The 12,535-nt window shown below is 48.9% G+C and overlaps 1 protein-coding gene across 2 annotated transcripts in view; it reads left to right on the forward strand.

The window, feature by feature from the left end:
- SYN3 (synapsin III) overlaps window positions 1–12,535 on the forward strand; it is a 453,479-nt gene that overhangs the window by 418,730 nt on the left and 22,214 nt on the right. For both annotated transcript variants that reach the window (XM_059402159.1, XM_059402161.1), the window contains exons 8-9: window positions 4,883–5,025; window positions 10,049–10,123. In XM_059402159.1, coding sequence (XP_059258142.1) covers window positions 4,883–5,025; window positions 10,049–10,123 — 218 coding nt within the window. The remainder of the gene's footprint in view (window positions 1–4,882; window positions 5,026–10,048; window positions 10,124–12,535) is intronic.

A 12,535-nucleotide genomic window follows, 5' to 3' on the forward strand; every position in this document is an offset into this window, starting at 1 on the left:
TGTACAACAGAAGCTCCCCAAGGGGAAATTAACTTTCTTGCCCAGTAGTGAGCCCCCTGTTCTCAGAGGTGTTTAAGCAAATGCAGACAATCTACCAAAGAAGAAGAGGACTCCCCCATCACAGGCTGGGATAGGAGACCTCTGAGGTGAATCCCATCAAGGAGATTCAGAGTTCTCTCCCTTTCTGCCCTCTCTGTCTCCATGCCCCCCACCTGGCCCCCCTCAGGACGAACCACACCCATGCACACAAACACACAAGAGCAGGTAGAACAGCGTAGGGTACAGGGAGAGAAGACAAGCATGGCAGAGTAAGAGGGAAAGAAGAGACAGGGAAGGGAGAGGAGAGGGAGGCAGAGACATGGGAGGGAGAATTCAGAGTCAGGGAGTCTGTGGTGACCCCACTGCAGGTCCCCAGAGCAGCAAATGGGTAATCTTAAATCACAGTTCATTTAGGGCTTCCTGTTTTCAGCTTGTCTCTGTGAACATTTGGAGGGTTTTCCAGCTAGTAAATAAAGCAGAGTGCCAAGACTCCCTCTCCAGGCCAGCAGTCACTTCATCCCTGTGGCTGCCCGGCCTCAGTGCCCCCTAACCCCGGCCTATCCTTTTGCCTGAGGACCATGCCAGAGTCCCCTCAAGGACCCACTACACCCTGCCCCAGGCCCCCTGCCCACTTCCCCACAGTTTCTTATTTGATCGGGTTCTCACAATGGAAAGAAACCTCCAAGAGCATAGAACCCAGTCCAAGCAGTTACAGAAAAATTCACCTTGTGAAAAGACCAGTTTTGGGGACACATATTTTCTTTGCCTTTTCCCAAACTCCCATATTCTTCCTCCCACTTCCCTGCCCCCTCCCATGTTATGAGTGGATCTTTATCCAGTCTTCTTAAATTCAATCCAGCAAACACATTGGATGCATCTGTGACAGACACCTGTGTTATGACTTGTGGGGGAGACTCATTGTCTGTGCTTGAGAAGCTGACCATCTAATGGGAGGAAGACATCAGCGGAGCTACGCTTTACAGGGCCCAGAGATGCACAGTTTGAAGGCCCTCTGAAGGAAAAGAACTTAAAATTGCCAGGGACAGGGGCGCCTGGGTGGCTCAGTGGGTTAAGCCGCTGCCTTCGGCTCAGGTCATGATCTCAGGGTCCTAGGATCGAGTCCCGCATTGGGCTCTCTGCTCAGCAGGGAGCCTGCTTCCTTCTCTCTCTCTCTCTGCCTGCCTCTCAGTGTACTTGTAATTTCTCTCTGTCAAATAAATAAATAAAATCTTTTAAAAAAAAAAAATTGCCAGGGACATAAGCCAGGGCTTGTCCTGGGGTTTTAGAAGAGTCCGTATACAAGAAACCAGGATTATATCCTCACTAGAGGAGAGGGCAAGGTGAGCACCGCAATCCCAAACCACCCAGAAAAGGTGCACAAGGAGAGGCTGGGCTGACCACTAATTAGTTAACTAATTATTTCATTAAACCCCTATGTTTACACTGTCTCTCTTTGCTCTCTTTTGTCTTTCCTGTGAAGAGATGAATGCATGCATGATGTATTCAACAAATACTTAGGGCTCCTATAATAACTGGGACAAAGTTCAGCTGTGTAACAAAAGACCTAAGGTGGCTTAAATAAGCCCGGACTTTCTCTCACACACAATGGTCTGGGTGAAAGCAGCCCAGGGCTCACATGGAACTTCCTTGGTTTTAAGGGCCCAGCCTCCTTCCATCTTGTTGATCATGCAAACCTGGCGTGTTGCTCCTCAGCCACAATGTCAACTCCAACTAGCAGGAAGAGCAAAAACCCTCCCCTTCCCTTTAATAGTAAGCCTGGAAGTTCGGACTCCATTTCTGCTCGCAGAAGCCGAAAACATGATCACATGGTCACACACAGGGGCCTGGGAGCTAGGGAAGTGTGACATTTACTCTGTGGGAGGTCGTGTGCCCCCAGATCAGGGTGCTTCATGACCATAGAAGAGAATGGACGTTGTGGGCAGCTCAAAGTGTCCAAGACATCTGGCCATGTATGCTATGCTGTCTAGGAAGAAGTTCTGGTCCTTTCCAGAGCCACCCAGGGACAAAACTGAATTAGACAAGCTGTCCTTGCAAGCTTCCCCCACACGACCACCCTTTCTTTCATTGTGGTGACTCTCTCTCTCCACAAGACCCCAAATGTTGGCTGAAGATGGAATGCTCTGATCATTAGAGGGAAAGTTGGAGGAAGGGGAGGTGATAAAGTGAAGAAGTTGGCAGGAAAAAAGAGAACCAGACGAGAGTGATAGTGTAGAAACCAAGTTTCAAAAAGCTCAGCAATTTCAGTTGTTACGGAATGCCAAACAGGATGCCGCGCAAAGGAATGCTATCAGATTTGCCAGTGAGGAGATAACAGGTGACATTTGCCAAATCAGTTTCAGTGGAGTAGTGGGGAGCGACATTTTGAAGATGGTGGGTTTGGGGATGAGTGGGAAATGAGGAGATAGAGAGAGCATGGAGTACCTGGGGTACTGAAAAGCAGGAACAATTTGAGGAGAATGGAGGACCCATAATCATGTTGACCCAAAATATAAAGGATCAACAGAGAGCAAAAGACAAAAAATACAAGGCTGAAATATAGTTTGAATGGTTTAACGAGAACCAAATAACAGTGACTTAAACAAGATTAAAGTCCATTTCTTTCTCATGTAAGAGTCTGAACATGCACAGTCAAGGGTAGATTGGGAACTCCATGGTGTTGGGAATCCAGGTTCCATTGACCTTATTACTCAGCCATCCTCAGCATGTGGCTTCCATCCTGTGGTCTGAGATCCCAGCCAAGGAAGAGGGAAAAGAGACTGACTGGGAAGATTCCCTTTGTGGTAAAGGCACCACCCTGAGGTTGCTCATAGCGCATCCACTCTCGTGTTCACTGACCAGATTCCAAGACTTGGCTACGTCTATCTAGGAGGGAGACTGGAAAAATCCATTTTTAGCTGAGAGACTAGATGCCCCGATAAAACTTAAGGGTCCTATTCCTGAAGGAGGAGGGGGCAGTGAGCAGTCAGTCTTAGAAGACCTAGAACAAAGGGCAGGTTCAGCCATGAGTGGGAGGAGGCACACCGCCATCTAGAAGAAGGAGCGGGAAAGCTGGTGAGCTTAGAAAGGGATGGCAAATAGGGAACTCTTGCTTGGTCACTTTTATTTGTTCCGCAAAGTAGGACTCGGCATCATCGCTGAGAGCTGGGACTCTGAGAGAGCCAAGAAGAGATAAGGTGTGCTAAGCCTCACTCCCCATCATTGTTTCCCATGTGTTAGGGTGGAACAGCAGGCGTGCACTTGTAAGATACCCTGAAGATGGTTTGGAGAACAGCTGTGCTCTTGGAGTCCTGAGCTTCCTTCCCAGCTCTGTGCTTAGCTGCCCTATGGCCTTGGACGAGGCAAGAAATATGTTTCTGCATCAGTTAAATGACCATAATAATGTCCACACTGCCCACCTCACAATCCTGTTTTGCGTCCCATGAGAGAGCTGTGAAGCTTCTTTGGAAGTTGTGAGGTTGGGCTTGTGCAACTTCCTGCGGGGATGGAGTGGTCAGAGCACTGGTGAGACTTTAAAAGAGACAGGGGAGGGCGAGGAGGGACTTTAAGGACCAGACAGCCTCCCACACAAGCTCCTCGGCACCGGCCAACCCCCCCCCCCCCCACACACACACACACAGGGGATCTGGGCTCTGCCCACCTCTGGTCGAGCATCAGACTCCTCTGCTATCCAGGTGAGGGTAAAGGGGAGGGGGCAGCACTCCCAGTGGGCCACAGCAGCTGGCAGTCAACTTTTCTGTCTTGAGGTCATGGTCTCATGACCTCATGGCCTCATCCCCTGCATTTATTTGGCCTTGGAACTTCTCCTGGGACCTCTCCTTGACCCCAAAGCGCCACTTCATGTTCTTGGCCTCAACCCAGTAAACAGTGTGAGTTTCTCCCCCAGGCCTTGGGTTGAATACAACCAGCCTTGCCCATCACATATGCATAGGTGCACATGCACACACACACTGCTTGCACACACAAGCACCACATACAACACACCACATATATAACATATAACACACCTATGCCACACACATGGACTCCCCATCACACACATGTCCCCCCACAAACTGCACATACATATAACCTACATCCACATACCCAACACTTACACACTACACACACATTTATATATACTCCTTTTTTTCCAACTGTCCCCAGGCCCGTGTCACATTCAACCTACCTTACAGCCCACCATGCAAATACTTGTAGGATTTTTTTTTTAATTCAGCTAGCCAACATATAGTACATCATTAGTTTTCGATGTAGTGTTCAATGATTCATTAGTTGCGTATAACCCCCAGTGATGAGGGATTTTTCTAAAACACAAATTAGGCTCCTTTCTTGTTTAAACTCCTCCACTTCCTCCAGTGGTTTTCCAGAGCCCGCAGGCTGAAATTCTAGTCCCTTACTAAAGCAATTGAGGTCCCCCAAGGTATGTTCCCTGACAACCCACCTCAGCCATCCATCATCCTCCAGCCCCATCAGCCAGTCTGAACCACTTGTGTATTCCCCATCCCTGTGTGGCTCCTCTGCCCTCTGCTTTGCCGGTCCCCTCTACCCTCCATAGAAACGCCCTGGCTGAAAATTATACATATTCTTTCAACCCCAGTTCAGAGCTCACCTGTTCTGTAAAGATTCTTTTGACAACTCCAGTGGAATGTTCCCTTCCTCATCTACCGGTATGTAGTGGAATAACTTGTTTCTTATGTCTGTCTCTCCTGCCAGGCAGGTGACTTTCTCAAAGTCACTAAACACACAAAACACTGGGTCCTGGCATTGGGTAGGTGCTCCATGAATGCTGGCAGGCTGGCACTCACCCCATGATCCTCCCAAACAGATCAAAGTAGAAAACCAGCATGACTACCAGGACATCACCAGCATGGTGGCTATGGCCAAAACCTACGCCACCACTGAGGCCTTCATTGACTCCAAGTATGACATCCGCATCCAGAAAATCGGATCCAACTACAAAGCTTACATGTGAGTCTTTGGGCAGGGGCTGGGTTGCTGGGAGGGAGGGAGGAGGACATAGGAGGAACAGAGATTACAGATACTGGTCCAGCCCTGTCTCCTCCACTGCAGGATAGAGACCCTTCAGCACCTCATTATTCTCCCTTTATGTCCACTTACTGCCCTTCTTTTCTGGTCAGTATGGCTAAGTCCTGATGCTTTCTCAACCTTATCATGGGGTAGAAATCTGTCTACACAAAGAGAGCTGCTTCTCCCAGAAGAAGAAAGCTACTTGGCATGTTTGAGGGGGACTTCAAGTATCTATGAGATGTATATCATAAGAGAGCAGACTGAAAGAGAAACTTGGGGACAAGTCAAGAAGGGCCTTGAATGCCTTGCTGAGGGTTTTAAGTTCTGTTCCATTTTCTTCTGAGCAGAGAAGTGGTATGATCTGACCTGCATTTATAAAAAGCTGGCTCTGGGGCCATGGGCTGCAGAGAAGTTTCCCTGGGACTAGTAAAACCAATCAGGAGAGGACATCAGATTTCTCTGGCTGTAAGCAACAGAAACCACACCTGACTACTTTGATGGAGTTTGGAAAGGGAATTTATTAGAAAGCCACGAATGATCAGAAACCCTAAAAACAAACAAAACCACTCAACTGTCAATTTCAGAAGTATTACAATTCAAGGCAGCTGCAGGAATCTGCGTGGCCTGAGCAACAGACAATTTTCATGGCACCCCCATTGGAAAGTGCATCTGCCTGAGTCATTTTTAGTGCTTAACTCAAGGTTGTGATTCCGTGGAAACAGTGCTTATTAATCCAACTTGGATCACGGGCTTACCGATTAGAGAAGGGCAGAAGACCAATATGGAGAGTCCCACCAAGATGATACACAATCTGGGCGGGGTCAGTCCCCAGTGGGAGTAGAGGTGCTGTGACAAAGGGAAGGGGAATGAATGCCAGAAATTCAACACACATTCAGCCCAGAGGTGGTTCTGGCAGAGGATGACTCATGCTCAAGTTACTGCGGTCATGAGAATGAGACTTCTTGAAAAGGTGGGAGGTCTTATCTGCTTTAAGTCCTCTCTGTGTCTCATTTTGGAATGTTATTGTTGGTTCTCCTTGAAATGACAAGACCTCAGAGAGCTAATCAGTGCCTTGTTGCCAAGCATTCCTGGAGCCCTGGCTGTGTGCACAGCTCCCCATCCAAGGTCTGCCAGGTCAGGCTGGGGACCTTTGGAAATCTCTCTGCAGGCTTTTGCACTCTGGAGCTTTCGCTCTAGGTCGGGGTCAGCAAACCACTACCCACCAGCTAAAATCCAGCTCCTACCTGTTTCTGTAAATAAAGTTGTATTGACCACAGCCAGACACATCTATTCGTGCATTATCTCAGGTTGCTTCTGCACTACCTGGATTGCCTAGATTGGGCCTCAGCAGACTTTTTCCATAAAGGGCCACATGGCCCTTTTAGGCTTAGTGGGTCCCACAATCTTCACTGCAGCTACTCCACTCTGCCATTGCCTGGGGAGCCGGAGAAGAGGCAGACCCTTTCCTTGAAGTTGAAAGGCAGACTTTCTTTAGACTTACCTCTAAGGAAAGATTCCCAGGAAAGGGACAGAGCCAGTTCTCAAGGAAGACTTCTGCCCTATCTTGCCAGTTACTCACTGCCACCCATGAACAAGGCCAGACCTGTCACTGCTCTCAGATGCCCTCGGGGTGATAAGGTCGGCTCTTCCCTGCCCCCTCTGGGTTGGGGAGCATTCCAGTGCAGCAGTCCAGTGCATTCCTGAGATCTCCACCATCCGTCATGATATCATTTCCCTCCTCTCCTCATTGTTCATGTTTCCACTTGACATTGACAACACCTTGTCCCAGTTTCTCTTCTTGAAGATTAGCTCATTGCTGCATTCTTTATGCTAAGCCTTTGTGCCCTGGCAGCTCCAGCTTGTCATTAGTTATGGCTTTTCCTGGACCCTGGGTTGGCCCCTGTCCGAGGGAGGGGAGGTTCATGTCAGACCTCAGTGTAGAGCATCCTCTCTGCCCATTCAAACTCCTTTCTGGCCCACTTCCTGCCCTGCACTCAGGCCTCTGTGCTGTTGCTACTGGGAGGTCATTGTGACTCGGGCCTCAGCAGATGGAGCTCGGAAATTCATAGATGTACCTTAACCCATGCGTGCACACATATCTGTAATTATTTTTATATATTTCCAGCTCTATCTAGAGCTAAAGAGGGTTCATATTGATGTCTCCGACTTTCCTCTAGTACCACATGATTCATTTCGGCCTTCCCAGATTGCTTATCTATAACTTCCCACTCTAACAGGGAAAATCCTGGCTCTTACCAGCCGCCATCCATTTACTTCAGTTCAGTCCCAGTCCAAGTGCAGAACCATGAATGTGGAGCCCCGTGGGAAAGAGCTTTACCCACTCCAGGGCGGTGCTCAGGTACAGCTCCCCTCCACTCTCTTCCAAGATTATTTGGGTACACACCTTAGCACCCACGCCCACCCTCTTCAGCAAGGAGGTCGACATCATGCATTTGCAATATAGATCAACTCTTCTGGCACAGTCTACATACTGTCCTACATTCTAGCAGATGCATCAGATTTCAGCCAAGTGAGTCTTTTTCCCCAGCCTGTGATGGGCTCTGGGTCATGGTTAAGAGCATGGAGTTTCTCAGATACAAATTGGTGGTTTCTGCCACTCAGTAGAAATGGTAATAATGGTAATATCTGTCTCATTAGTTTCTATGAGACTGAATGTGCCAGTGTTCATGGAACCCTTAGACCCATGTCTCAGAGAGAGAATGCGCCCATCGAATAGCAACTCTCGCTATTACTGTTTTCTTGGCAGGAGAGCAATCTGGCTTGTGTTCCTGCTGCTTCTGGCATTGCGATGCCTTCTTTTCTTGTCTCCACTGACTGATAAATAATTGAACTAAGGCATTTGTAGGACTATTTCTTTTAGTCCACATTATATATAAGGATGGAGATCATTCCCATTTTACCAATGGAAAAAATAAGGACTCATAGATGGTGTCCATAGTTATACAGCCAGAAAATGCTGGAACCAAGATTCAACCTTGCATCTGTCTGACTCAAGTCAGTTCTTCCCTTCTCTTGCCGCCATGCAGATCCCACTATATCAATGTTACCACCCTTCCAGGCACATTCAGTGGTTACTTTCTGGGGGTCATGTTGATTGACTCTGGTTTCTCCTTTGCTTTCTCCAAGATCTTCACTACTCGGGTATGCTGCTAACCTTACTGTGCCTCTACTCCAGTCCACAATTCCAGGTAGTGAGCAGCCTTAGGATGGGTTACCAAGACAAACCTAATACCCAGGACACAGAGTGGCCCAGTGAGTGTTTGCTGAATTGAATTGAGCTGAGTTGGGGTGAACTGAAAGGACATAACTCTTATCAATGTCACTGCACCCCTTGACAATTCTAGCCCTTGCTGGCCATCAGCAATTCTCAGCATCTTTTGTCTTCAGATATACCTTCTTTTCTGTTTTAGAAGGATATATTTGTGTGGCAATTCCTCCTCCCACTTTACCCTTTAATCTCAAGCACATGCCTTCCCTTGGCCATGAAACAAAAAGCTTTACCTGCACCACTCTGCTTATACTCATTTAGTCTTAGCTGAGTCCAAATATACCACCGGAAATTATTTGTCTTGATTTTCCCCAGTATACACAGTCCCTTACCCAGGAGTTATTTACTGGGTACCTTCTACATACCAGGTCCCTCTGGACACTGGGGGGACAAGGGATGAGTCAGACACGTTGCCTGCCCTTGGAGAAGACTGGACACTAAAGCGGTCATTCCAAGTGAGATTAGCGAGACTAAACATTGGTTTAGGGGCATCTACTCTTGTTGGGGGAATGGGCTGTTGGGAAGTCACATCTCATATGAAATGCGAAGGATGGGCAGGCAAAGATGGAGACGAAGACTGGATTGGGCAAAGGGAAGTCTTGACCTAGGAAAAAGCCCTGGCATTGGAGCACCGCAAAGGAGGTTGGTGTTGCTGGAGCAGAAAAGACATAGGAACAGAAGGGGTGTTGAGGCCAGAAGGCCTTCCTTCCTTTCACCATGAAAAAGTGTCCTCTTCTCTCCATGGATCATTTTTCCTACATTTTGGAGTCCTCAAGAAATTCCAGAATCACTAATGGCTCTATTGCCCTAGGTTTCCTTTTCAAAAATAAGAGGCCAAGATTTGAAAGATTTCATCTGATGGCACAGACATTTTTAAATTTAATCTTTAGAAGCACGTGCACCTGAATGTTTATAGCAGCAATGTCCATAGTAGCCAAATTATGGAAGGAGCCGGGATGTCCATTGACAGATGAATGCATAAGGAAGATGTGGTATATGTACACAATGGAATACTACTCAGCCATCAGAAAGGATGAATAACTACCATTTACATCGACATGGATGGGACTGGAGGGTATTATGCTGAGCAAAATAAGTCAATCAGAGAAAGACAATTATCATATGGTTTCACTCATATGTGGAATGTAAGAAACAGCACAGAGGACCACAGGGAAAGGGAGGGAAAATAGAATGGAAAGAAATCAGAGAGGGGAAACAAACCATGAGAGACTCCTAACTCTAGGAAACAAACTGAGGGCTGCTGGAAGGGAGGTGGATGGGGGGATGGGTAACTGCTTGACAAGCATTAAGGAGGGCACATGATGTGATGAGAACTGGGTATTATATGCAACTGATGAATCATTGAATTCTACATCTGAAACTAATGATATACTATATGTTGGCTAATTGAATTTAAATGAAAAAGTAATAATCTTTGGACTTCAAAGGTGGCCTAGAAAAAGATACATAAGATCCAACAAGTCAATATGACAATCAGCCTAAAGGAAAATAAAAACAGGCAAATAAAGCTGGGGGCAAGATGTGTTCCTACCAACACATGCCAGAATGTGAGCCAGCTATTTGAATTGGAGCCTCCTAACAGCCAAAGCAAAGAAGAAAAGCAGAGCAGTGACAGAGGTCCTAATGCCCTTGGTGTTAATTTTTCTGATACAGGAGAACCTCCATCTCTGGAAACTGGAAGGCCAACACAGGCTCTGCCATGCTGGAGCAGGTGGCCATGACAGAGAGGTAAGAGACAGAGGAGGTGTAATAGGGCACAGCAGCAGCCCCAGCAGGAGGTGGGGGAGGGATACAAGAGACCCATAAGGAATGCCACCTCACTCTTTGGCCAGGGCCTCACTACCCACACAGCACTTTCCTAGACACGGCAGCCATTTATTGCACCACCCCCTACAGTGTAGATGGTATTATAATCCCACCTTACAGGTGGCAGAAGCAAATTCAGAGAGGGAAAGTGACTTGCCTGGGGTCACAGAACTGAGCAATGACAGAGCTGAGAGTAGATCCTTGATGTCTTAACTCCAGGTCCTAGGGTCTTTTCCAGCCCTGCACAGCTACTGCAGAGAGAGCAGGGAGTTCTCCCCAGTCCCCTCTGTGTTCTGACAGGTACACAAAAACCAACCTTATTAGGGCACCAGGGCCCTGGAATGTCCATTCCTCTCACCAGGGCCCTGGAATGTCCATTCCTCTCTCAGATTTCTTTTTTCAGTTCAGTGTCAGGAGGAAGAGGTTATTTCCACTGAATCATGAATATAATATGTGCACTTTGTCTGAAGGTCCCTTAGGTCTTTCTGTCTTTAAGCACTGCTGGGAACTCTCCTCACCTGAAGGAGGGCCAGTCACCTGCTTCCGGGGCCAGCAGCGCACACACGTTCTTTCCTGCGGGCCCCATGACCTCTGTGTGCAGGCATGCAATGAGAATGAATAGAGTGTGGGCTTTGGGGGCAGAAAGATCTGTTGAGTGAGCATTCGTTGAGTGCCTACTGCATGCCATGTTGTGCCATGTACCAAAGGGGTCAAGATGAAAAGATCCAGCCCTTCCCTTCAGAGATTCTGTGTCCACTGCAGGTGTCAGAACACAAATCTCATTGGTCAGAGACAAGAGGGGGGTTGGTTGGCTTGTAGCAATGAAAATGCCAGAGGTACGGCTCTAGGTAAGAGCTTAGGGCTCATCCGCACACTCCTGAGTTCAGCTTTCTTCTGCGTCGGCTTCCTTCCTGCCACTGTGTTCATCTGGTAGCTCACAGTGGCTCAGGTTTCCATCCTGACGCTGTCAAGCCCGGCAGGACAAAACTCTTTCCCAGCCACCTCAACCAAAGCCTGGAAGTGAGCCTTCTTTATGGATTGGCCTGCCCTGGGTCACATGACCATCCCTGAGCCAATCACTATGGCCCGGAAGTGGCACCTGAACAGCTGCCTGGTCCCACATCACGTCTCCACCCCTGGAGACTGCTGTGGGACCAGTCACTGGGCCGGCCATGACTGGGAGGGGCGGGGGGGGAGGTGCTTTGACGCCACGTGACATCAATATTGTGCAGACTAAAACTACAGAGGTCTACTCCGGGCTCCTCAGCCAACATAGCAGATGGAGTGTGGTATGTGGGGGTGAGAGTGGGCTGTGGGTGCTTGCAGAGGGCACGCAGGAAAGGGATACCCAATGCAGACTAGGGAGGGATGAGGTCAAGGAAGTCTTCCTGAAGGAAGCCGTGCCGCAGTCGCCTTGTAAAGAATGAGTAGGAGCTGGGAGGCTTTCCTTCATTTCCTTGTCCGTCATTTGTAGAGCATGAGCTGGGAGCCAGGTGTTGAGGGAAGCACCAGGGAAACGGTGGCAAACAAGACAGACAAGTTGTCTCCCTTCCTGGAACTCATGGCTCACGGGCTCAAAGAAGCTGAAGGCGAGTGAAAGCGAGTGGTCCTGTCCCTTCCAGGCCGGGTTACCTGGAGCAAGTTAACTAATCTCTGTGAACTGCTGCAGCTGTTAATTGGAGGTGATCAGCCAGAGTGCCTGATCGGGAGAGGAAGGTTCAGGAGCTCACCCAGTAGCAGTCATTGCAGGGAGGGGCTGCCTTTCCTTCCCATCAGCCCCCAGGGGCAGCCAAGGCCCTCACTCTGGGGGCCCACGTATGCCCTCTGGCCTCGGAGAGGGGTGTGCTCATGGCCCAAATCATCTGGTTGGAGGCAGTCACTTCCTTCTCCCACTGAGCATCCACAGGACATCATGGTCCTTTTCCCCATGGCCTTTCCAGAACGTGAGCCCAGCCTTCTGAGATGCCTGATGAGATGCTCACAAATGGCCCCAACAGACCACCATATCCCCAGCTCTGCCCAGTTCCCGGCCATGTGGGCCTGCAAGAGCCTACATCAAGCCCGGGTCCACTTGGGCCTAGGACTTACTTTCCCTTCTGTAGATCATGGGCAGTACTCCCAAAGGCTGGGTCAGAGCTCCCCAATCCCACCTCCATGGGGGAAATCTCTGGGGGCCCATCAACAGGCTCTGGCTCCTCTCTCCACCTGGCCTGTTTGCCAAGTAGCCTGACTCCTCAGCAAAACCAGCAATGTGGCTTGGTCGGTGCTGGTCCCACCCAGCTGGAGGGGAGCGTGGACCCATGGTCTCCAGTCTCTTCCACACTGCCCCACCCA

Source organism: Mustela nigripes, chromosome 6, assembly GCF_022355385.1.
Source record: "Mustela nigripes isolate SB6536 chromosome 6, MUSNIG.SB6536, whole genome shotgun sequence".
Taxonomy (NCBI): Eukaryota; Metazoa; Chordata; class Mammalia; order Carnivora; family Mustelidae; genus Mustela; species Mustela nigripes.